Below are 22,466 nucleotides of genomic sequence, written 5' to 3'. Positions count from 1 at the left end.
GGCTTTGCAAAGCTGGATATTCAGTGATAATGATGTGCAAATCATCTCTTAATACTGAGCGTCTTGGTAACTGTTCCCTTTAAAGCTGGTCAGGACTTAATTGCAATATGCAAAACTGTGCTCACAGTGCTGAGGCTGCCTTGTTCCTTTGTTTTTAATAGTCTCCTAAGAAGACTGGAGTGAAATTAGCATAATATACATGAGCTGGTGCCTCCAGTGCCTCATGGGACACTCCGCAGAACAAGGACTTGGGAGGGAATGATGGTTTCGCCTTGGCAAACTCCCAGCTCAGGCTGGCTGAGAAATCTTAGCAGACAACTGTGGAAAAGCCTGGTAGTGAGATGTGCCTTTCTTGTGGAAAGTATTGCTAGGCTGGCAGGCTCTCAGTTTATAGTTCATAAAAACTAAATCAAAGCTAAAATCACAAAACTTGAAGTTAAAATAAGGTCATATCTTGTCTGTGCACCTGTTTAGTGTCCTACCAGCTGAAATGTACTAGTCAGGTAAGATAAACTACAGTTTCTCTGACCAAAAAATAAATCTCGTAGCATTGCTCAGGCTTTGCTACTCATGCTTGTGGACAGGGAAGGCAAAGAGGTTGTAGTTAGGTTGTCTTCTCACTTAAACAATTTAATGTTGTTGAATTACAAGACTGTTCCAGGGAGGTTTTTGAGAATTACTCATTATACTTACTCCTTTTCACCATGGGCTGAGATAATTTTTGTTCTTGAAAGATGGGTAGATGTCTCAAGTTGTCATTACTGTCTAGCCTTAAACTTCCAATCTAACAGGAGGGAGATGTGATCTGTAACGTTTTGGGGAAATACTATATTTTTGTTGTTAAAAGAAGTACCGTAGGGCTTGCTTTGGGAATAGTGGAGAATTTTTGTGCATTTGCCACGAACTCAGTGTCATTGCTGTTCATATTATTAAGTCCAAACAGGTTTCATGCACCATCCCTCGTTTTTTTCTGCTGAGCCTCCAAGTATCTTTCAGTGGCTGAGTTCCTGTCTGAAGGGAGAAGGGGTGCAGCCTTATCCTTACTTACCAGGAATCTGTGAAAGGAGCAAACTGGTAGTACTGGTATGTACTTTGGCAAAAAGGATGTGCTTTATTCTGTCAGCGTAGCAGCACTGCGGCCAGGGTTTGCCCCAGCTGCTTAATTTCCTGCGAGTGAAGTGTCCCCAGTGGGAAGTCAAATAACAGAGGGCTGAGTCGTCCTGTGAGGAGCAACGGGGGCATACTGGAGGGGTACTGAGCCTGTGATAAGTAACCCTGCTGTAGCTGTACTGTTTGCAGACTTAAGCATCTCCAAGTGTTGCTGCTCCATACTAAGTAGACCTCATCTGTCTGCATGAAATTCTCTTGAGTATCCCCTGCAGTATAGTAAACTGTGCAGTGTCAGCCTCACCACAGGGGGAATAATATGTGTTTAGCAGAGAGAAATCCCGCTGAGTCCCCTCTTCTCTTTTATTACTTTAATATTACTGAAGGGTGTTGGATGAGTTTTAGCAGGTGGGAGGAGGTATTTGAGGTTGGGAAGGAGAGCTCGTGAGTGCAGAGTGAGTAGCCTATGCTTCACTGCTTATGTTGTTTTTTGTGGTTTGCAGTAGTGGCATGTGCAAAGTAATAATGTAACTCAAAGCTAACTGTATTTTGTGAGTGAGAATTTCCCGACTTTCTTCTTGGGCATGTAACAACATAAATATTTAGTTGCATGAGTAGTTATAAGTGCTGATGTTATCGCCTCGTCAGCCTTGCTTGCTTATTCACCAAGCGTTTATGGAGAAAACCTGCCAATACAGGGTTTGGAGCAGAGGTGTTGAGCCTGAGGTGGATGAAGAGGAAAAACAGGGAGGAGGGACTCTGCTCTGACCCAAGCATCCAAGATTAGTTGCAGAGTCCCTGATATGAGCTGCCAGGAGTCAGCCTGTCCTCTGCTTCAGAGTGTGGAGGGTTGAAGCAGCAGCACGGAGACTGTTTAAAGTGCTGATGCTTTCACTTAAAATTTGCCTCTGCATTCACGCTCTGAAGAACTGTAGCCTTTCCCTCAGGCTATCGCCTGTGTCTTTCCAACACTGTCTTTTCTCCTACCTCCGCCTGACTTGCTGATGCAGAGGTCAGAGCTGGCATGTCGGCGGTGTATCTTATCGGAAGATCTTAATGAAAAACACCAGATTTTTACCTGTGACTTTTGCCTTTGGCATGCCAGCTTGTCTGGCAGTATCAAAAAGTAAATAGGGTGACAGATCACTTTGAGTTTGTTGGCTAGAGAGCTGAAGTGGACTCTGCGTTGAATGGGGAACAACTTTTCACTCGGAGCCTTCACAAAGTAGCCAATATTAAAGATGTGGAGGAAACGGAGTGAAAAATGGTGTCTGTAGAAGATGTGTGTGTTTTGCAGGAGAAGTTAAATGAAATGTGAGAAACGTGGGAAAGATGACTACGAACATGTTTTTCTGTTTAGAAGATCTCTTTCTTTTTACCTTTGAAACAATTATTAGGAAAAATTCAGTTAATTGTTTTGGGACTTATTTTTTCCAAACTTCAAGATAGAAACCCAAAGCATAAAAGTTTGTTCCTTGCTTCAATTGTTTCAATCTCCTTTTACTAACAAAGTTTTCATAATAAACCCGTCCCACTGTTTAAGTTATTAAAGCTATCTTCTGCCTGTTTTGACAGGCAGTATAGCAATATCTGCGCACTAAGTGACTTTGTATTACGGTGTCTCTTTCCTGTCCAGAGTGTGGCTCTGTATATACTTGGTGATGAGAGCGCTGTATCTAACGAAGCCTCCCATTATTTGTACAAGATTACGTCAGGTAACGATGCTTTGATGCCATCGCAGTATCTCCTAGTGTCTTGTGCTTGTTATGTGCTGTCCTTTTGCTCGGAGAATGTGAAAGTAATGTGGCCTTCTCTTTCCTAGGACAACGAAAACACCAAATAGAACAGGACGACAATCGGTATGGGGTTTTTTACTATTATTTTAAACTCGGGTTTTTGACTTTCTGCTGACTTTTGGACTAGCTTTTATTGACTTCTCCTTTATTCCCCTTTATTTTACAGACGCAGTTTCAGACACAGCACATCTGTTTCCAGCCTGGCTGAAAAGTTAGTTATTTGGATGACTAACGTTGGTAAGAGCAGCTTTTATCATTGTGCAAAATGGTAACAATCATAAGTAACAATCTTGTGCTTGCATAATATGAAATACACTTTATCTGGTTTTGATAAAACTGTTTTTTTTCCCTCATTAATTTTAAGGTTTCACCTTAAGAGATCTGGAGTCTCTCCCCTTTGGTGTAGCTCTTCCTATTAGAGATGCAATATATTATTGCCGAGAGCAGCCTGCCTCAGACTGGCCAGAAGCAGTTTGTCTCTTGATTGGGCGCCAGGATCTGTCCAAACAGGCGTGTGAAGGGAACCTGCAAAAGGGTAAATCTGTGAGTATGGGCATAAATGGATTTCACAATACTGGGTATTGGGCAGAGCACTCTGTTCAGAAACTTCCCCACCATCTGCTGATGCTCAGGGCGTCAGAAGGTGCAGGATTCAAGATTGAGGGCAACACAGCGTTTACATGCATATGAGGGTTTCAGTATAAAAACCAGCATCCGGCACAGGAAGAGTACCTGCATAGCTGTGGAAACTGTCAATATAAAACAGATTTTAAACTTAATTTAGGCATGGTGCTCAAAGGTTTTGCCTACAGAGCTATTTGATTGCCTCTGTAAGTCCTCCTCCTTTCCAAAATGGCTGCACCTTTGAGAGGTGTTAAAAGGTTTTGGTACTCTGTCCAGCAACTCTGCCATCAAAACAGCAATGGCACAGGGAGAAGAAAGTGGGTATTTGTCAGTCTGGCTCCTTCTTGGGTTGGCATAGCTGGCGTCTCCCTCTCCTCTGGAAGAACTGGATTGTTTTCTGAAATACGCTTTACATATTTCTCTCTTTTTCTTAGAAAGGGTTTAGCTATTTTGTATCCTGAAGCAAAATGAAAAAAAGTGTGTAGTGTTTTTCTCTTAAACGTTTTCTTCTGATGGTGGGAATCACTAGCATCTCATAGAGTTGTAGCTTACCTAAGTGTCTTTTGTTGAGGACACTCTGGAAGCCAAAACTCTTCTTGAAGGCTGGCTAGTGGCATGCATAAAAGCACTTAACAGTAGCAGATTGTCTGTAGCTTTTCAGAAATCAGGAAGAGGGATTTGTAGTCTCAAGTACATATTGGTCAAGATCCTTTTTGCTGTCTTAGCTTGGAAGTGATATTAAAATTATTCCAATTTTTTATAACAGGCTTCATGACTAACTACATATCCCAAAAGTTAGTTCATTTAGCAGAAAAGTAAATGAACCTCATGTTCAAATCCCATGTCCCACCACGCATTAAAAATGCATTTTATTTTCTGCTGGTGAAGTTTTGCCCAACTGTAACAGTACTGAATCTTAAAATGATCATAAATTTGATTTTTATCACTTACTTTATAACAATGCCTCGAATATATGTTACCTTAAAAGGACAAAGTGATCTTCAAACACCAAATTGTTTGTCATTTCTCAGGAGGGCAGGGTGGAGTTTCCTGTTTCAAAACGGACGCTGGCTATATGGGTGGTGCAGTTATGTATTGAGATTTAGTGCGTATTTCTCAGAAGAAATTGGTTTTCATTCATCAGCTGTTAATGTACTTGCACTCCTGGTGTCATGTGTTACCAGTGAGCCTTAGGAAGACCCTGTGTTTGATCTAGTCTGTGTGATTCTGTATCTTTCAGCTTGCTGAAATTCTGAGGTATAGAACAGGAAAAATGACCGGTTTGGGGAGAGGTGTGGGGTGTTTTGTTCCTAGATTTATCGTATCAATATTTGTCATCACTGGCCTTGTTATTTTTTAAATTAATCTTTCATCCATGAAAGATGGAAAAGAAAGAGCAATATGCTGGCCCACCTTAGGGTCAATGTCTGAATTATTTTGTCAGACCATAAGGAAACTGTATATTCTGCAGGAAAGCTTTATTTCTGCAGAACTCTTTAAAAATAAAATGAACCATGCCTCATGCAGAGCGACAGCCTTGTCTGAAGCAAGTGTAGGGCAAGCAGCTTGTGGACATACTCTACTCCATCCTGACCTATGCTGTCCTTGCCATTCTTGTCGGTGGTCCTGTGCGTCGCTTGTGTGATGTGAATAAACAGGGGAGAACAGAGTCTTAAAGGAGGATTTCATAGATCTTGCATAGAAAGAGGGCTTTTCCACAGTGCTTCCAAGCAATGAAATGCTTCAGTATTTTTCTGGTTGTGTAGCTCTGGTGTGCAAGTTCAAAAACCGTTCTGGTACTGTGGTGAAACCCAGGTTGGCTGACAGCAACAAATATTTGGAATTTACTGCCACGCAGGCTGACTGTTTATTTTAATAGGTAGCTTGGTTTTTCCAAGATTGTTGTAGGGGGGAATCCAAATCAAAGCCCTAATTCCTGAAAACATCAATGATTAGAACAACAAAGCAGGTTCCTGAACAGAATAAGCAGAACAGCAGCTCTGATTGGGTTGAGGGTCAGTGGCACTTCTGAAAGCAGGTTGTCAGCAGGGGGCTGTATCTGTGCCTTCTGGAGTTCAACCTCCATTTTAATATACATCGAAATGCTCGTCTAGGTTTCTGTTTTTCCCTGCTGAACTTGAAGAAAAAAAACAGGTATGTTTTCATAGCTGTCATAGATAATTGTGTAGGCAGGGAGGGGAAAGCCCTTTCCTACTACTGCTCTGAAACAAGAAATAGGTTTGAAAGAAAGAGAACTATTTCATATGTCACCTCTTCAAGCTCCCGCTTGTCAGTCTTTGCTCAACAGCCTTTGCTACATCTTTGGCATATTCGAGATGTCATCTCCTTCTCTCTTGATAGTTAGTCACCCCACGTAGGTGTGCAAAAATAGTTGATTACAGCGTTCAGAACTCCTCATGGCCTTCTAAATGACCGTAAGGAGTGGGTGAACCGTGTCGTTCATGATTGCACGAATCTCAGTCCATTCTATTTACAGACCCATCTTTGCGCAGGTAATTGTGCTGAGTGCATGCAGGTTGTGGTGCTGGTTTGTGCTGGCTTTCTGAGAGTTAGCAATGTCCATGCGCACCACTGGAAATGACTTCTTTCCTTTCTCTTTCCCTTGCAGTCTGTGGGCCCAGTGCTGTCCTCTGATATTCCTTCTGGAACCGAGTCAGAAGAGGATGAGGATGGCATGAATGACATGAACGAGGAGGTGATGTCGCTAATATGGAGCGAGGATTTGAGAGTGCAGGAAGTACGCAGACTCCTTCAGAGTGCCCGTCCTGTACGTGTCAATGTAGTGCAGATGCCAGAAGCTAGTGACCATGAATACATAGAAGAGAAAGAAAACCGGTAAAAACAGTCTCTGTTTCTAGCAGTATTCCGTTAGCATTTCACTTGGGTGACAAATTGTTTGAATATTTTTGGTGGCTTAAAGATAAGTATGTCTAGCCAAACAGTGCACTGTATTTTAGTCGGAACTGAGCATTAAAGTAGGCAGGCCTGAGTGAAGGACACCTCAGAAGAGGGTTGGATTTCATAATCCAAGTCTTTGCAGCTCAGTGGACATCAAAACTCTGCTCTATTTGAGTTGGAGGGCTCTCTGAATTGGAGCAGCATATGGGAAAGATTGTTAGTTTGAACCCCAAACAGCATGTTGAGATCAGTTAGGATTTGAAAGCAGATTGTAGCATTTTTTTTTTCCACCTAAAAAGTAGGAAATATAAGCAGGACCTACTCTGTAGGGAAAATACCTCTGTAGAGAACAAAGCATCGTCCACCCCCTGCCTAAAACTGGAGAGCCCTTTGTTCAGGGCTGATCTTAGGTCTAAGCAAGGCTTGGGTCAGGGCACCTAATTAATTCTACAGAAAGCAAGTTCACTGTCCCATCCCTCTCCCTTTTGAAACCTCCTGTTGGAGCCATTGTATGCCCAGTGGCCTCACAGTTGTCCCCATGTTGCTTCTTTATTCACTTATTTTGGGGGTGTTAAAAGTATCTTCTTTAAAAAACAAAATAAAGCAAATTTCAGAACATCATTAACATGCAAAACACTCTGCAGAAGTAGGAAGCTAAAGGAATGCATCAAATTATTGTCTGACCTAACAAGCTGAGTAATCTAACAAGTCTAGAAAGTGTTTCCAGAGTAAATCGTAGAGAATTGTGGTCAGCATTCTTGGAAGCACATTATTAATTCTGTACACAGGGTATTACGAGATGTGATCACTAGTCATAGCAAGATCCCATATGGCAATAGGCTTCGTTTTGTTTTCTCCTTTCACCTTGTTTCTGATATGGCTGCTAAATTGTCTGTAGCACAGATTTCTTTAACTAGCACCTAGCTTTAAGGGAAAAATAGAGACAAGTTTCGACATGATGTCAGCTGAAGTTATCTTTGAGATCAGTCTTGTAAGGACCAAAGACTTGGTTCAAAAGTTTAGCCTACTAGAAAAAAAAAACCATCATGCTATCAAAAAATGGTCTGTCCCAGTGCCTGTTGTCTGTAGGTTCATTTTATTTCATGGATTTAAAAAAATTTTCCGTATTAAGCAACTGGCTTGGTTTTTCTGTCGTCTCCCCAACAGGCTGTTACAGCTGTGCCAGCGAACCATGGCGCTACCTGTTGGACGAGGAATGTTCACTTTGTTCTCGTATCATCCTGTTCCAACGGAGCAGTTGCCCATCCCTAAGCTGAATCTAACTGGTACGTGGGTCGGAGTTTCTTTTGGTTCTTACTCCATTTCTTTCTGAACCTCTCATAAGTTTTATAACATCTTCTGTGTCTCTCTGCAAAGAGTTCCATAGCTTAAACGTGCTTTTGGTGTAGTAGCAGCTCTTTTTGTTTTGACTCTGTCACCTACTAGCTTCTTGTTATTAGGCCAATGTTATTATCTAACACTGAAACCTTATATCAGGTACATTCTGAGAAGCAGAGAGAAGTGAAATAAATTGCATAAAGGCACACAGCTGATCAGCGTTGGTGTCATACAGGACACAGATACTGCAAAGTCCACATGGCTGGTTTATCCACTATGCTGTGCTTCTGTCTTCTGACATGCCTGACGATACCCAAGGCTGTCTTCAGATCAGAAGTGTTACCTAGCATGCTGTCAGAGTTTGTTCACTTGGCACCCTACTAAGACGAGAGCTGTTTCCGAAGTGGTTTGGATTCACCTAATTGCTTTTAATGATTTTTTCATGGGCAGGCCGTGCTCCTCCTAGGAATACCACTGTTGATCTGAACAGTGGGAACATCGATGTGCCCCCTAACATGGCTTGCTGGGCCAGCTTTCACAACGGGGTGGCTGCCGGCCTGAAGATAGCGCCTGCTTCACAGATAGACTCTGCTTGGATTGTGTATAACAAGCCCAAAATTGCTGAACTGGCAAATGAATACGCAGGCTTCCTCATGGCTCTGGGTCTCAACGGGCATCTCACGAAACTTGCCACGCTCAATATACATGACTACCTAACAAAGGTGAGGCCTTCTTTCGTAGGCAACAGAGAAAAATATCTGTAGGACGTGAATTCTTTAAACGAAACAAGAAAGAAAAGTCAGCAGATTTATTTGAAACACTGAATTGGAAGCTTCCTAGTGTGGGAGAACATCAGAGTTGCTTCATTAATGTTAGTAGTGCAGGAGTTCATTTCTGTTTAAAAGATTTTCAGCAGTTTTGTCACTAAATCTTTCCACGTTGTGCACAGCTCGTTGGGATAGGCGAATGCTCTGAATTACTTCTGCTCAATTTCTATCCAAATGTTCTTGTTAACCTTTGCATTACAGAGTTAGAGCTAGGGACTCAAGATTTTATGGACTCTGCATTAAAAGGCTGAAAATCATATGTGATCTTGAAATCTCACCTTAAATTGTAGGAAGCTGTGAATACATAATTACTTTCAAACTTAAACACCAGGAAACGATACATGTGGCTTGGGGGGAGGGATTGATAAAGAACTACCAAGGAGATAGGTAAGATCCTTTTAAAGCAAAAACTTCAGGTTTTGTTTTTAGAACAACCTAAGTGTTTGGGGGTTTTTTTGGAAACTAAACATCTACATTATAACTATGCCTCGTATTTCATTGTGTGAGGATTTCTATTTGCATTGAAGTCAGCCTCTGCAGTAAGATCTTACATTTGGGAAATACCTTTACACCCATAACAGCTAGCATTCATTTTCTTCAAGAGGTGGATCAAAAAAGTTCAGATGCGGTGTATATTTGAGAATGTAAGACTTGTATTAGATACTTGGACAAGTGTCTTTCCTTTCCTGAACACGTCTGCTTTCTTTGGTCACTGATAATTTGTTTCCTTTCTCAGGGCCATGAGATGACAAGTATTGGACTATTGCTTGGCGTTTCTGCTGCCAAGCTGGGCACGATGGATATGGCTATTACACGCCTCCTGAGCATCCACATACCTGCCCTCCTGCCACCAACTTCAACGGAGCTGGATGTCCCCCACAATGTGCAGGTGGCTGCCGTGATAGGAATAGGCCTTGTCTATCAGGGCACCGCTCACAGGCACACAGCTGAGGTTCTGCTGGCTGAAATAGGTAGGTGCTAACGCTGAAAAAATGGGACAAGGACTGGGAGGATTGCAACGTGTGAATGATTAGCACAACGCATCAGGGAGCTGAGAATTTTAACGTTTTTAACTATACGTCTGCCGCCACAATATTCACCTCATTTTCCAAACCCCACCTTTTGTTTTCAGAGGAAGAGAAGTTACTGTGAACTGTGTATTTGTATAGCATAGAACAATCGTTGAATTTAGTAGAAGAAATGTAGCAGCATCAGTCCTGGATTTTTCCATCTGGAAATTTTGTCTGATGAGAGCTGGTCTGGGGTTTCTGGGGTTGCCAGCTACTTGGTAAAAGGACTGCAGTAACTACACATTCCTCCTGACCTGGATGCCATGTCTGCAGAGATCTTGACCCTTTACAGCTTTTGAGCATATCCCAGACATCTGTTGTTTCTCATGTCTGTCCATGGTAGGTCCCACTGTAGAAACCAGAGACGGAGGCACTGGGTGGGGAAAAAAATGCTTGCCTCTTGCAAGGACAGTCTTTTTGGCTCACTAGGTTGGTGGAAGTGCAGCCGTCGTGTCCTAAATTCTCCTGTTCTGAATTTTGTTTAAGGCTTTCTAAACAGTGGTCTGTAAGACTGATTAAGATTCTGAACAGTAAATTTTTGATCTGAATTGTGTCCTCATTCTGTGCGTAGTTCTTCTGATTTTATTTGTAACAGTTAAGCTCTTATTCATGTTTATATGTAACTTCAGTTAAGAGACTGTATGGAGTACTGAATAGAGAATGGGATAAATTTTAAGCATGAAAATTGTGTCTGTTATGTTTCTGGTAATTTGATACATGCAGTCTTTTCTAGCAACAGCTTTTGAACTCTGCTGACAGCATTTGGATAGGTTCAGAGGCCTTAAAGTGTACGCAATTGTAACGTGGCATTTTCAGTGTCTTTCTGAACTCCAACCGTATCATTGAGCAATATAGACTGCTTCTGGAGGGGTTTGCCATTTGGTGGTGGATGGGTTAAGTGACAATTATTTGTAATTCCACTGAGAACTTTCTTGAGTTTCTTGAAGGGCCAGATTATTTTTTTTTTTTCTCATTTCATTAGAAATGTAGTGCTTAATTAAACAATGTTTACTTAGCTGGAATTTTAAAAGATTAACTTCCCTGTTTTGTTTTTCTCCAGGACGTCCCCCTGGACCAGAAATGGAGTACTGCACAGACAGAGAGTCCTATTCGCTTGCATCTGGGCTAGCCTTAGGCATGGTTTGCCTAGGGGTAAGTGCCTCTCCATTTCACCTGCAGTTAGTAGAAGAATCACTGTATATTGGGGTGGGATAATAAAAGCTGTTTCATCCTTGACTCCCAACTGCCTTTGGCCGAGAGCATTTTTTTTTCTCATAAAGGAAGGCACTTTCATATTATTTCTTCTCCTCTTCATTCCTTAGCACGGCAGTAATTTGATAGGCATGTCAGACCTCAATGTTCCTGAGCAGCTTTACCAGTACATGGTTGGGGGTCACAGGCGGTTCCAAGCGGGAATGCACAGAGAGAAGCACAAGTCTCCCAGTTATCAAATCAAGGTACGTGTTGATGATTTTTGCTCATTTAAGCTGAAAATAGCAATAGTTAGAAGTCTGAGGTGTGTGTCCCGATGCACCGAGTGACTTTGCATGCCTATACACGTCACTTCGGGCTGTTGCCTTCCTAGTCAGCTGGGCTGAAAGTATGCATCGTGTTTTCACAGGAGGGAGACACCATAAATGTGGATGTTACTTGTCCGGGTGCCACACTTGCACTTGCTATGATTTACCTGAAGACTAATAACAGGTATTAACCTTGGAATTGCTCAGATATTTTGCAGTAACTTGTGATAGCAGTTTAAACTGCCGTAATGTTGGCTCTGCTTTGCGTGGCTTACTCAGTTTTGTGCGTTGCTGAAATAAGATCTGGAAACCCTGTTGCTTTACTGTGCTCCGCAGATCCATTGCTGACTGGCTTCAAGCACCAGATACCATGTATTTGCTGGACTTTGTAAAACCAGAGTTCCTTTTATTGAGGGTAAGACTTTATTTTGTTTCATTTCTCCATCTATTTAATGATACTAAAAATGCATCTTATTTTAATTTTCTTAATTTTAATTTTTAATCCAGCCCCCGTGCCTATCATGCGGAATTCTTTATCTAGCTGGTAACCCTCTTGCTTGCCACCCAAACTCATACCTTCAAAAATTTCTGCTTGTAGTAAGGCAGCTTGCTTGTCGTGCAGCACTAGAGACAGGATTTAGTGAGAAATATTTGAATGATATGTTTTATGTGGAATGTTAAATGTTTAGGTAAATTTTTATAGCTTTTCCCAAATTAATTTCACAGATAAAAAATAAGTTACGCCTCAGCATCTGTTATAAGTACGTAGTGAACTTTCATCTCAGTTTACCAGCTAAAGATACAGACCTTGCAAGGATTTATTCTGTGGTTCTTTTTTCTGCAAGCGGAATTTGCATCTCTTAAAACAAAAGCTGTTTTGTCATTTCTGATATGAGGGCTGAGAAACAGTGAAGAAGCTGCTAGTGGGTAGCTGGATTGTCTGCGATACTGGGTGCATTTAGTACATTAAAAAAATACCATTGATGTTTGTGTTGAGTTTTTTTTCTTCCTTATGTTTTGGCTTTCTCACTTTTTTAGACCTTGGCTCGATGCCTGATTTTGTGGGATGACATCTTGCCCAATTCCAAGTGGGTTAATAGCAATGTGCCTCAAGTAAGTATTTACACTTAATGTGCTTACTTCCCAATTTTACATCGCACTGGATTGTTCTACATGTGAACTTTTCCTTAGTCATGTAAGCTGCACAAGAAAATGTACGTGAATCGTGTTTATGTGATGGACGATGGTTACGTTGAATTCCTGGACCCTTATGGGAACACTGGGGACTCCCATCCCATCGTGCTAGAGGGGAGAGGATTGAGGAGGGATGCAACAGTTCAAGACATAAAATAGTGCCAGAGAGAGAAAGGGGTTGAACTTTCCTCCACATCGTCCAGACAAGAAGCCAGTTTCAAAAGTGCTGCAAGGAGGTTTTGGTTGAGCATTACGAATAACTTAGATAAATATCTATCGGAAATACAGGATGCTGAGGGACTACATAGCCTCTTGAGGTCTCGTCCTGTTCAGTTTTCTCTCATATTTGAGTACATACAGTAACATCATGCTTCTGACACAGTCTTGCCATTGTTTTTGAAATCTTTAAGGGACCAGATCCAGGAGCATTGAAAGGTGTCCCTTTTGGATCAGAAGTACAATGGAGCGATAGCATGTGGAAGAAAAATCAGCTCTTATATGCCTGTGAAACAGACCTGTTTTGTATCACTTACGAACCTGCAATGCCCAGAGTTAATTCATCCGTTTCCCCTGGATTAATTTTTCTATCTCTTTATGTTTTTTGTAGATCATAAGAGAGAACAGTATATCTCTTCATGCAACAGAGCTGCCTTCATCTGAAGACCTGAGTTTAGAAACACTGGCGTAAGTAATGTGAAAAATTCTTCTTCTGAAAAATGCAGCAGAAGTCTTTACAGAGATATCAGCATGTGAAAAAATCTCTCCCTTGATATTTAGGGAATTTTATTCTCCATTTTCTGTAAAGGATAAGTCTTTCTCTTCAATTTTCCCTTTTTTTAATTATAAGGGAATTTGTGATGCGTATTCGGATGAGGAAAAGAGAAATATTTAGTCATTTCCTGTTTGTGTTGCTTATTAGGCAAGCTCATGTCTACATCATTGCTGGAGCATGTTTGTCACTGGGATTTCGATTTGCTGGTTCAGAAAATCTGGCAGCGTTTAAGTGCTTGGTAAGAGGTTTTTATTTTTTCCCCTTCAATTTCCATAGAGCTGTAACTTATCTTTTGTATCTGTATTTAGTATGCATTTCTTTTCTTTCCAGTACAAATATGCAACAGATTTCCTGAAGTGTTTGTCAGCACCAACAGCTTCAATAGTAAGTTCTTTCTAGTTTTCCCTCAATGAAAAGGAGGCTTTGTTGTGTAACGTACTTTGATTACACCGGCCAAAACCTTAATGGAAACAAAACCATCCCTTTTACTGTCCTATATTACAGACTATTTATAGAATGTGGCAGGGCTGTGAATCCTTTTTGTTAAGGACTTTGCTGATTCTCCGCTCTCCCACTTTCTGTGGAATGTGGTTTTCGAACTCTGGGGTAGAAAGCAGCGTATCAGACCGACCAAAGTGTGCATTTGACCACAGAAGTGTAATAATGCCTTCCCTATTCTACTTGAAGACGGGTCACTATAATCTCGAAACATGCTTGAGCGTCTTGCTGCTGTCTCTCGCGATGGTGATGGCTGGCTCTGGAAACCTGAAAGTCCTTCAGCTTTGCCGTTTCATGCACAAGAAGACAGGCGGAGAGATGAACTACGGGTTCCATCTGGCTCACCACATGGCTTTGGGGCTTCTCTTTCTGGGAGGAGGAAGGTAACTTGCCATTTCCAAAGGCAGGATTTTTCTTTTCACCTCTCCTGCAAAAGCTGGAGCAGTGTGCAATCTAATTGATTTTTATTATTTTTTTTAATAGCATACAGATGCATAAAGACGTTTTCTATCGCAAACGAAAGTCCTGTTGTTTTCTAGATACTGCATTACTTGAATGCCATAGGAATGTGTCTGGCTTGTGTTTATTTCCTACTGCTACATGTTTATTTTGACGGCTATAGGAACACTTTTGTAAATTCTTTGCTTGTATGCACTTTGCTGCTGTCCTTCCCTTCCCTGGGACACCAAAATATTTTGAACACCTTTGCTAGTGGCCAGCCTTTGTTAGCACTGAAACTAATAGATAATGTTTTTCTACAGATACTCACTGAGCACTTCAAATTCTTCAATTGCCGCTCTCCTTTGTGCTCTGTACCCTCACTTCCCTGTTCACAGCACGGACAATCGGTAAGGGTTTGCTAGGGCTCATATTTCCTTAAGCTAAATCATTTTCTTACAAAAGAGGTTATCTACAGGCAAATGATCTAGAATTTTTACCTGAGCACTCTGTAAATAATTTTTTTTGAGGTTTGTTTTTTTTTTTTTTTAAAGTGAAAAATAGAAGAAATAAATGAAGATATAAGATGATGGTAGTGATCTTTGATCAGTGAGGAAATGCAAGCAGGTTTCCTGAGGCTCTACGCTGTGCTCCTGTGACTTGGCTGTTCCAGTTTGCTCAGCAGAAAAGACTTTTATGCAAGATCTGTCCATTTATGGCTCTTAATGAGTTTTAGCTATGATTCATGAAGTCCTGTTAGCTAATGCATACATGTCAAAGCAATATAAAACCTACCAAATTACTCCAAATCTCTCTTTAGTTTAATCAACAGCTGTATTTGGTTATTGAGCTGTGTGTACTTTGGTATTTGGGGATTACTCCCTGGCTGTACTACGCAGTGCTGAATTCCTGATTCCCACGCACAGGTACCACCTTCAGGCTTTGCGCCACTTGTACGTGCTGGCGGCAGAACCGAGGCTCTTAACACCCGTTGATGTGGATTCAAACACTCCTTGTTACGCACTGATAGAGGTCACGTATAAGGTAATGTGTCTGGGAGGCAATAAGGAGCAAAGGCCTTTGAGAAGGTGTGGGAGACAACTGAAGGCTCTGATATACCAAAGGCACGCTATTTTCATTGTTGTGGCCAGCAGCCTTGGGTTTGTTTTCAAGTTGTGGTGGAGAAGAGCCAAATTCTACGCAAATAATTGAAGGGTTGTGCTCAGCCCACTCACACCTTGTATGTGCTTTGATGTCACCTTGAGAGCAGAATACAGGACAAGTAAAAGGCACCACAAAGTCTTCAAACAGTCAAGTGTGTCATGACTGACCTAGGGTCATAGTTGTCCTCTTCCTAAAGAGGAAGGACTTTCAAAGGCACAGAGGTGGTTGGAACCACCTGTGGTTTTAAAAGCCTTCTCCTAATTCTGCTGAAACGGGCAACTTGGTGTTTCTCCCGGGTGCTTGCATTATGTGTCTTTTGGGGAAGAGTCCTTTCTGCAGGATTTATTTTGCACAGGCTTATGTGAGACAAGTGATGCTCGTGAAAGGACTAGAGAAAGAGTTCTTGGGATTTCAGGGGAGAAGAGGTGCAGCATGGGTCCCTTGTGGTTCTGGCAAAGAGTTCTGCATGTTCGTAATATAGTTTACTTCTCAAACCTTCAGATTTCAGTTGAAGTGTGCCTGACTTGCGTAATGTTATGTGTTGATCCATCCATGAGAAATATACCTTTAATTTAGGCTTATGTTTCCTGACATTAAAGGCAATGCTAAGTCATGTATTTACTCAGAACTCGGGAACAGAAACTGACTGACTTCTGCCAATGGAGTTGTTCTAAATGAGATGCACGTTTTCTTTCTTTTCACACAAAAATGAGCTTTACTAATACGTGAATACTGGTGGCATTTTGAAGGGCACGCAGTGGTATGCAGAAGCCACCGAGGAACTGATGGCACCCACGCTTCTTCCAGAGCTTCACTTACTGAAGCAGGTAAAGGAAGTCTTCATTTTAATGAGGAATTTAATCACCCAGTTTGTGTCACAAACAGTGCAAGAACTGAGACTTGGTGACGTTTCTTTGATTCCCTGTCCAACCTTAGCCAGACTCTGGACAACGCTGTCCTGTAGTGATGGCTCTGAAGACAATTCTGTCACTGTGGAGCACGTGTTACGTTATGCCATGCGCTTCTCTTCAGTCTTGATCGTAATGCTTTCAAGATCTGGTTTTTCTTCCCTGTGCCAGAAAGCTTCACTGTAGGAGAGACAAAGCTAGGTGCTTTTCTGAGTTTTCAGGGTGGGTAGTGCTATAAAAGGGCACGTGCCCTTGTAAGGGCCTAGAGAGAACTGTAGGCTTATGTAGAAAACTCTTAATTTTATGATTCTGGTTATATCTAGTAACAAAAATGCTTACATTGACAGATCAGAGTGAAGGGACCACGGTACTGGGAATTACTAATAGATCTAAGCAAGGGAACGAATCATCTAAAGTAAGTATTCTTTATAATGCCTAACTGAATAATGACCTTGTAGTAAATTTTTAAAAAAATTTTTTTTAAAACCTCCTGTATTTGTAACATGCACGATTTGGAAAGAAGTCTGGTTTTGATCGGTTCACTGTTGTGCATTTGACAGCACTTTAGGGTGAAGAAAGAAACTGCGTAGTTGGTTTCACCTATTGATGTGAATAATTCATGCAAAAACAGAGCAGGGGAAAACCTGATAGTAAAAACCGCAGATATTGGCAGCAGGATTGAGCAGTACCAGAAACCATCTTAAACTCACAGTTTTAGTTTAGTTTTGAGTTGATGTGATGTCATGTTTCCCAGACTGTTGATACAGTAGTTAGCTAACTGTTACTGCTTTGTGAAATACTATTTTTCTCATGTTACGTGAAGTATACAAAGTACTGCTTACTGCATTTTACCTCTCCGTCGGGCAACTGTGAAAAACAGAAATCTTACCGGAATACAGTATCTGTGGGTGAAATCATTCTCAGCTTTGCGCTAACAGCCTACAGTGTAACTTGCTGCTGTGAGTAGTGTAGAAGGAGCCAGCTGCATCTTTCATCGGTAACATGGTTTTTCTAGTTACTTTACATGCCGGTACTGAGATTAAATTAGGCACTCCAATCCAGCGTCTATTGGTCCATGCCTTTAAAGATAACAGTCGGGACTGAGGCAGAGTGCAGAGTCCTCCAGATCAGGAGGCACGTGCCGATTCCTCTGCTGCACCAGCGCTGGCAGGAGCCAGCTTTGTCCTTCTGGGCTGAGCCTTTACCACACTTGAGCACTTGTTTGTCCAAAAGAGCCTTCCTGTGCTGCGGCAGCAGAAACCAGCGTGGGTGACTGAGGAACTTGCTGCCTTTGGGACTTACCTATTCTCTGGGTCTCCAGATGCTTTGAATCTGTCAGCTCTCATGTCACAACATCTTGTCCCCAGCCCTTGAAAATGGTAGGGACCTGGCTGGCATTGTTCTGGAGATAAATGCACGTGTGAGAAATAATTGCCCCTATCTTACTACATGTGAGTTGCTGCTATGTTGTTATGCTAAGCAGTTAGTTTCAATACAGATAATTTAGTTATTTTAAGGATGCCCAGTGCCTGCAGTTAATGGCGCAACTGATACTCTAAATCGGGTAAACATGCAGCTGCGTTGCAATAGTGTAACTTTGAACTGTGGCACACTTCTATTTGTAGGCTGGGTCAGGAATAGCGGGGTTTTGTTGGTGTGGCTTATTTTTTTACACGGAGAAAGGACCATCACAGCACGCCTTTAAAGGTGTGGATACCAACTTGCATGGTTTTCCTTGGTGCTGGGAGCTCATCCTTGAAGAGTCTTAACGAGAACCTGCAGGGGCTTCAGGAAGTTACATTCCTTATATCTGTAGGGCTCATCCCTTTTGCATCACTGTTGTCTGCCATCACATCACCGTTTGATAGCAGCCTGCCCTGAAGATACCGAGGCTTCTATGTATACGCAAGTAGGGCAGGGTTTAAATAATAAGGACAAAGCCTAAATGGGGATATTGCCGCATATGAGCTGTTGGAGTTCACATTTCCTTTCCAGGTCTGCCTCATTGTGTATATTCATCAATTTAAAATAAGCACCGGCGTTGTTCTTTCAGATCAATTCTTTCAAAGGGCGGCGTCTTGTACGTGAAGCTGAGAGCTGGGCAGCTCTCCTACAAGGAGGACCCGATGGGCTGGCGCAGTCTCTTAGCACAGACTGTTACTCACCGAAACTCTGAAGCTCGGGCATTCAAGGTATCCCTCCCAAACTGGTTTCCTGCCAGGAATGCTGCCTCTAGAAAGGCTGAGGGAAGCACAGCAGGTCGTGCTGTGTTATTTATTTCCAGCACCTAGCTCTGCCACATGGTTATGAGTACTGAAGTTGCTTTGCTTGAGGGAAAGGAAGTCTGGTGGCTTTCACAGGGCACATGATGAGCTTAAGCTAAGAGCAGCTATGTGAATGTACGTTTGTCGTGGGCAGACAGAAGCGTTGGACGCGTTTTGCCCATGGTGTGCTTTATGTAGGTTACAATCTTCTCACTTGCGTGCTGGGGAAGGAAGGGTTGGGTATAAATTGCTACTACATTTGTGCAGTAAAACCAAAAAGTTCATTTTAAGAGTGTGTTTTAATCTGTTTTTTAGCCAGAAGCAATTTCAGCTTTCACTTCTGATCCTGCTCTGTTTTCATTCGCTGATTATTTTTGCAAGCCAACTGTGAACATGGGCCAGGTATGATGTGGACTAGCGTGGTTTCTTGCTTGCATGAATAAAAGGTGGGAAAATCCTACATTAAACTGAGGAACGGAATTCAGCCCTTCAAGTAGTGGGGACAGGGAATATTCTAAGGGATGTTTTGTAATACAAAGATGTAAAACAGCGTTGACCCTAGAGTTTGTGTTGGTTTTGTTTGTTTTGTTTTTTTCCCATTGGTTACATCAGGGTTGCTGCCCATTGTCTACACCGGTTGTATTCATTGCAAAATGTGTTTAACAAATACCGAGAGCCCTGTTCCGTGTCCTCAAGCATTTAGGTGAAGTCACTGCAGAAGGGTTAGGGTGTTTTGCAGGGTGTATTTCTCTGCACGAAATGACTTAAGAGAGGGAGTAAAATATAGCCGCATTAAGCCTAGTTTTAATAAGCCCAAGAATGAAAGCACGTTGTGTAGCATTGTTAGGTATCGCTAATTTATGTAATGTCAGCGCATGGGTTAACTTTAATGGAAGGAAATGTGAGCAACGCAAGAACCTGAAATAAATTGTATCTAGCATGTGTGCTTTGTTAAACATGTGTCTTTTATCAGAAACAGGAAATCCTGGATCTTTTCTCCTCGATTCTTTATGAGTGTGTTACCCAAGAAAATCCAGAGATGCTGCCCACGTACATAGCAATAGATCAGGTAGAGTAAGCACTTTTCTTTTTTTAAAGCTACGCTTTGGCATGGGAGTATTTTTCATTGTGTGTGATTTTTGTAGAAGACAGAAAGGAAGAAGGCGAGACATATTAGCGAGCTTACAGGGACATAGCAGAGATTTTAAAAGCAAATTGGAAAACAATCTAACTTAAACTGAAATGACACCAGAAACATTAGCCAGCAGTTTTTCTCAGTAGGTGCTCAGGAGGGCAGCCCTTGGCGAGGGGGGTGTAGGATTCATTTACTTAATGTTTATGACAGTTTATTTCTTTCCTCCTCCAGTTCACATTCTCACAGTCGCTTTGTATTTCCCCTCTGCTAGGCTGTGAGGAGATTAGAAAGAAGAGAAATGTCCGAGACATTTGAGCTGTGGCAGATAAAGCTGGTGTTAGAATTTTTCAGTTCCAGAAGTCACCAGGAGCGGATGAGCAGGAATCCAAACCGAGGGCTCTTCATGAACTCTGAATTTCTGCCTGTGATGAAGTGCAGTATTGATAACACTTTGGATCAGTGGCTTCAAGGTATAGAGAAGATAAGTTTAATCCTACAGCCATGATTGCAATTCAGCGTTCTTGTCTTCTTACTGATCTGGGTTGACTTTTGCCTCAAAAGTACTGAAAAATGATAACGGAAGGGAAGGCACTTGCATGTTAGCATAAAACAACTGGGTTTCAGTTTAGGGCGTTTGGTGTGAAACATTCACTGAAGAATTACGTTTGACTATATTGGTGGGAAGTTTAGTTAACGTGGAAGGTTACATTTCCCAGAGAAAATGCTTTCCTAATACTGCACTGGAAGAATTTTCTAGGGGCAACAGCAAGGGGTGACCGCAGCAGAAAACAGGGAGAAGGGTGGCCGCAGCAGAATGAAGAAGGCCTGCAAACAAACCCCTAGCCCATCTCTGTGGGGAGATGGAGGCTCTTTTCAGCGGGCTTTTTCTGTGGAAGTACTGTTGTCTTGCCTTTCTATTTCCTCCCACAAATGCTCCCTAAATTTCATCAGAGGGTGTTGTATATTGCAGCTGGAGGGGATGTGTCTCTGCATTCCTACCTAAGCGGGCAGCCCACGGAGGAGCCTCAACTGAGCATGCTGGCTTGCTTCCTTATTTACCACTCTGTCCCGACACCAGGTCAGCTGGCAGCTGGGGGCTTGGAAGGTAAGACCGGAGTGCTGGACACCACTCTGGGCTTGCGTGAGTGCGCGCTCCTGGGTTTGGCTTTGCGTACTGAAAGGAGTATATCCTGTCAGTTATGTGACAGCGTGCGTTTCCTCTGCAAGCTGTTCCATCGATTTCTATTCTTTAATTGTCTCGAGTCTGGACAGAAAAGGTAGAAACTTTATGCAGGCCTAAAGAAGCCAGAATTAGCCTATAGAAAAAAGACTTAGCTTTTCCCTGACCTGCAGGTAACTATGTTCTCGCAGGCAGCAGGACCAGATAAGATGGGCTGTGCCAAGGAAGAGTGGTGTTCTTGTTGGGCTAACCATATCCTGAATGTCCCTAAATCTCTTTCCTTTAAGTACCTAGTCAGAAGGATCACCCACTCTTCTAGCTTTCCAGCAGTAATCTGATTTGCGATCCAGGGGAATTCTGGGCCCTTTCACTAGGCAGCTTTTCTCCTGACCCCCGCAGCCCAACCTGGGGATATACCAGTCCTCCTCTATTTGCCTAAGGTTTCTCAGGTTGCAAAAGAAATGCAGCTGGACTTTGATTTTGGGGAACTCTGTGGCTTGCTTAGGGGTGTGACATGAATGTTACCACCTCAGTGGCGAGAGGAATCTGTTGCTGAAGGCTTTGCAGAGGCCACAGCCCCCAGCCTGGGGGTTCTGTGCAGACGATGGCACCCCCTCAGCGTACAGGCTAATGTGTCTCAGCTTGGCTGTTTTCCGATCAGGTGCCTGGGTATCCGTTCAGGTCACAAGGCCTTTAATGATGGAAATCCTGGTTTTCCGTGTCCTCTCTACCTGTTACACGCCTCTATTCTGGGAGTGTCCTGCCATGTTAATTGAATTTGGCATTTCTTAAAATTCTGTTACAAAAAACTTACTTTTTAACCGGTGTTGCAAAAAAACGAGCAGCAGTGAGCACGTCTCCAGAGGTACACCCTGGACACTATTCCTTCCTCTGTTGACAGATCTTTTATTGGGCAAGCGTTACACCAATATGTGCTCACTTTCTTTCTTTCTTCACATCTCTTTAGGAAGCACGAACTTCTCTGAGCTGCTTTTGAAGTTCAAGCACTTGAATATGCCAGTTCGTGCATTGCTGAGGCTCGCTCCTCTGTTGCTTAGAAATCCACAGTCCATGGTGCTGTAGGTCCACAGCATTGGTTTTGCGTGGGGTTACGGAATGACGGAGCCAGCTGTGTGTTCTTTCACGCTTTTCAAAAACATACAGGTAAAATGTGCTTGATTTTGTAACTTCTCAAACAACATAAACTTCAAACGTGTCTCCGGATGTGGTGGCTGTGACCAGGAGTTATTTATAAATTGTTACAATGAATTAAAAAAAAAATTGTAAAAGTGAACTAATAATAAATTTACTTTTGTAACTAAGGATTGTTTACAAATATGTATTTTGTGGTGAATTCTGAAAAGACCTTGGCTGGGAACCGTACAATTTCCTTGTTTTTATAACTTCTTTGCTTGTGGTGTATCCTAATCCGCTTCCACGAGGTACTGTAGATTTTAGGAGAGAGGCAGCCCAGAAGACACCAAACCTGCTTTTCCTCTTGGGTCTCGGGCTGGAAGGGAAAGCAAGCCACCTGCCATGCCGCTCGCATCGTGCCAAGTATGCTTTTCAAGAACTGGCATCATCTTTCAGTCTCATTCACGCAATTTTTTTTGGTCTCATAAAGGCTCCTGCATATCTCTTCCATAAGCATACGCACTCTGTAAGTATAAATTGCCCTGCTCCGACTCATCCGCGACATACTCACTGCTGCA

The 22,466-nt window shown here is 42.3% G+C and overlaps 1 protein-coding gene across 3 annotated transcripts in view; it reads left to right on the top strand.

Annotated features, from left to right (window-relative positions):
• ANAPC1 (anaphase promoting complex subunit 1) overlaps positions 1–22,081 on the top strand; it is a 34,477-nt gene extending 12,396 nt beyond the window's left edge. For 2 of the 3 annotated variants that reach the window (XM_072857609.1, XM_072857608.1), the window contains exons 20-47: positions 935–1,083; positions 2,744–2,822; positions 2,930–2,966; positions 3,070–3,140; positions 3,268–3,446; positions 6,157–6,383; positions 7,614–7,732; positions 8,235–8,506; positions 9,348–9,582; positions 10,742–10,833; positions 11,004–11,138; positions 11,303–11,385; positions 11,538–11,616; positions 12,240–12,314; positions 13,003–13,079; positions 13,315–13,405; positions 13,498–13,551; positions 13,855–14,048; positions 14,427–14,513; positions 15,030–15,147; positions 16,017–16,094; positions 16,523–16,590; positions 18,229–18,367; positions 18,755–18,841; positions 19,413–19,508; positions 19,846–20,044; positions 20,545–20,679; positions 21,722–22,081. In XM_072857609.1, coding sequence (XP_072713710.1) covers positions 935–1,083; positions 2,744–2,822; positions 2,930–2,966; positions 3,070–3,140; positions 3,268–3,446; positions 6,157–6,383; positions 7,614–7,732; positions 8,235–8,506; positions 9,348–9,582; positions 10,742–10,833; positions 11,004–11,138; positions 11,303–11,385; positions 11,538–11,616; positions 12,240–12,314; positions 13,003–13,079; positions 13,315–13,405; positions 13,498–13,551; positions 13,855–14,048; positions 14,427–14,513; positions 15,030–15,147; positions 16,017–16,094; positions 16,523–16,590; positions 18,229–18,367; positions 18,755–18,841; positions 19,413–19,508; positions 19,846–20,044; positions 20,545–20,679; positions 21,722–21,837 — 3,371 coding nt within the window. In that variant the 3' untranslated portion in view covers positions 21,838–22,081. The remainder of the gene's footprint in view (positions 1–934; positions 1,084–2,743; positions 2,823–2,929; positions 2,967–3,069; positions 3,141–3,267; positions 3,447–6,156; positions 6,384–7,613; positions 7,733–8,234; positions 8,507–9,347; positions 9,583–10,741; positions 10,834–11,003; positions 11,139–11,302; positions 11,386–11,537; positions 11,617–12,239; positions 12,315–13,002; positions 13,080–13,314; positions 13,406–13,497; positions 13,552–13,854; positions 14,049–14,426; positions 14,514–15,029; positions 15,148–16,016; positions 16,095–16,522; positions 16,591–18,228; positions 18,368–18,754; positions 18,842–19,412; positions 19,509–19,845; positions 20,045–20,544; positions 20,680–21,721) is intronic. The other variant, XM_072857607.1, reaches the window with a different exon arrangement.
• Positions 22,082–22,466: the final 385 nt, after the last annotated feature.

The sequence above is a fragment of the Ciconia boyciana genome, chromosome 3, assembly GCF_034638445.1.
Source record: "Ciconia boyciana chromosome 3, ASM3463844v1, whole genome shotgun sequence".
Lineage (NCBI taxonomy): Eukaryota > Metazoa > Chordata > Aves > Ciconiiformes > Ciconiidae > Ciconia > Ciconia boyciana.
This window is presented reverse-complemented; position numbering and strand designations above follow the sequence as displayed.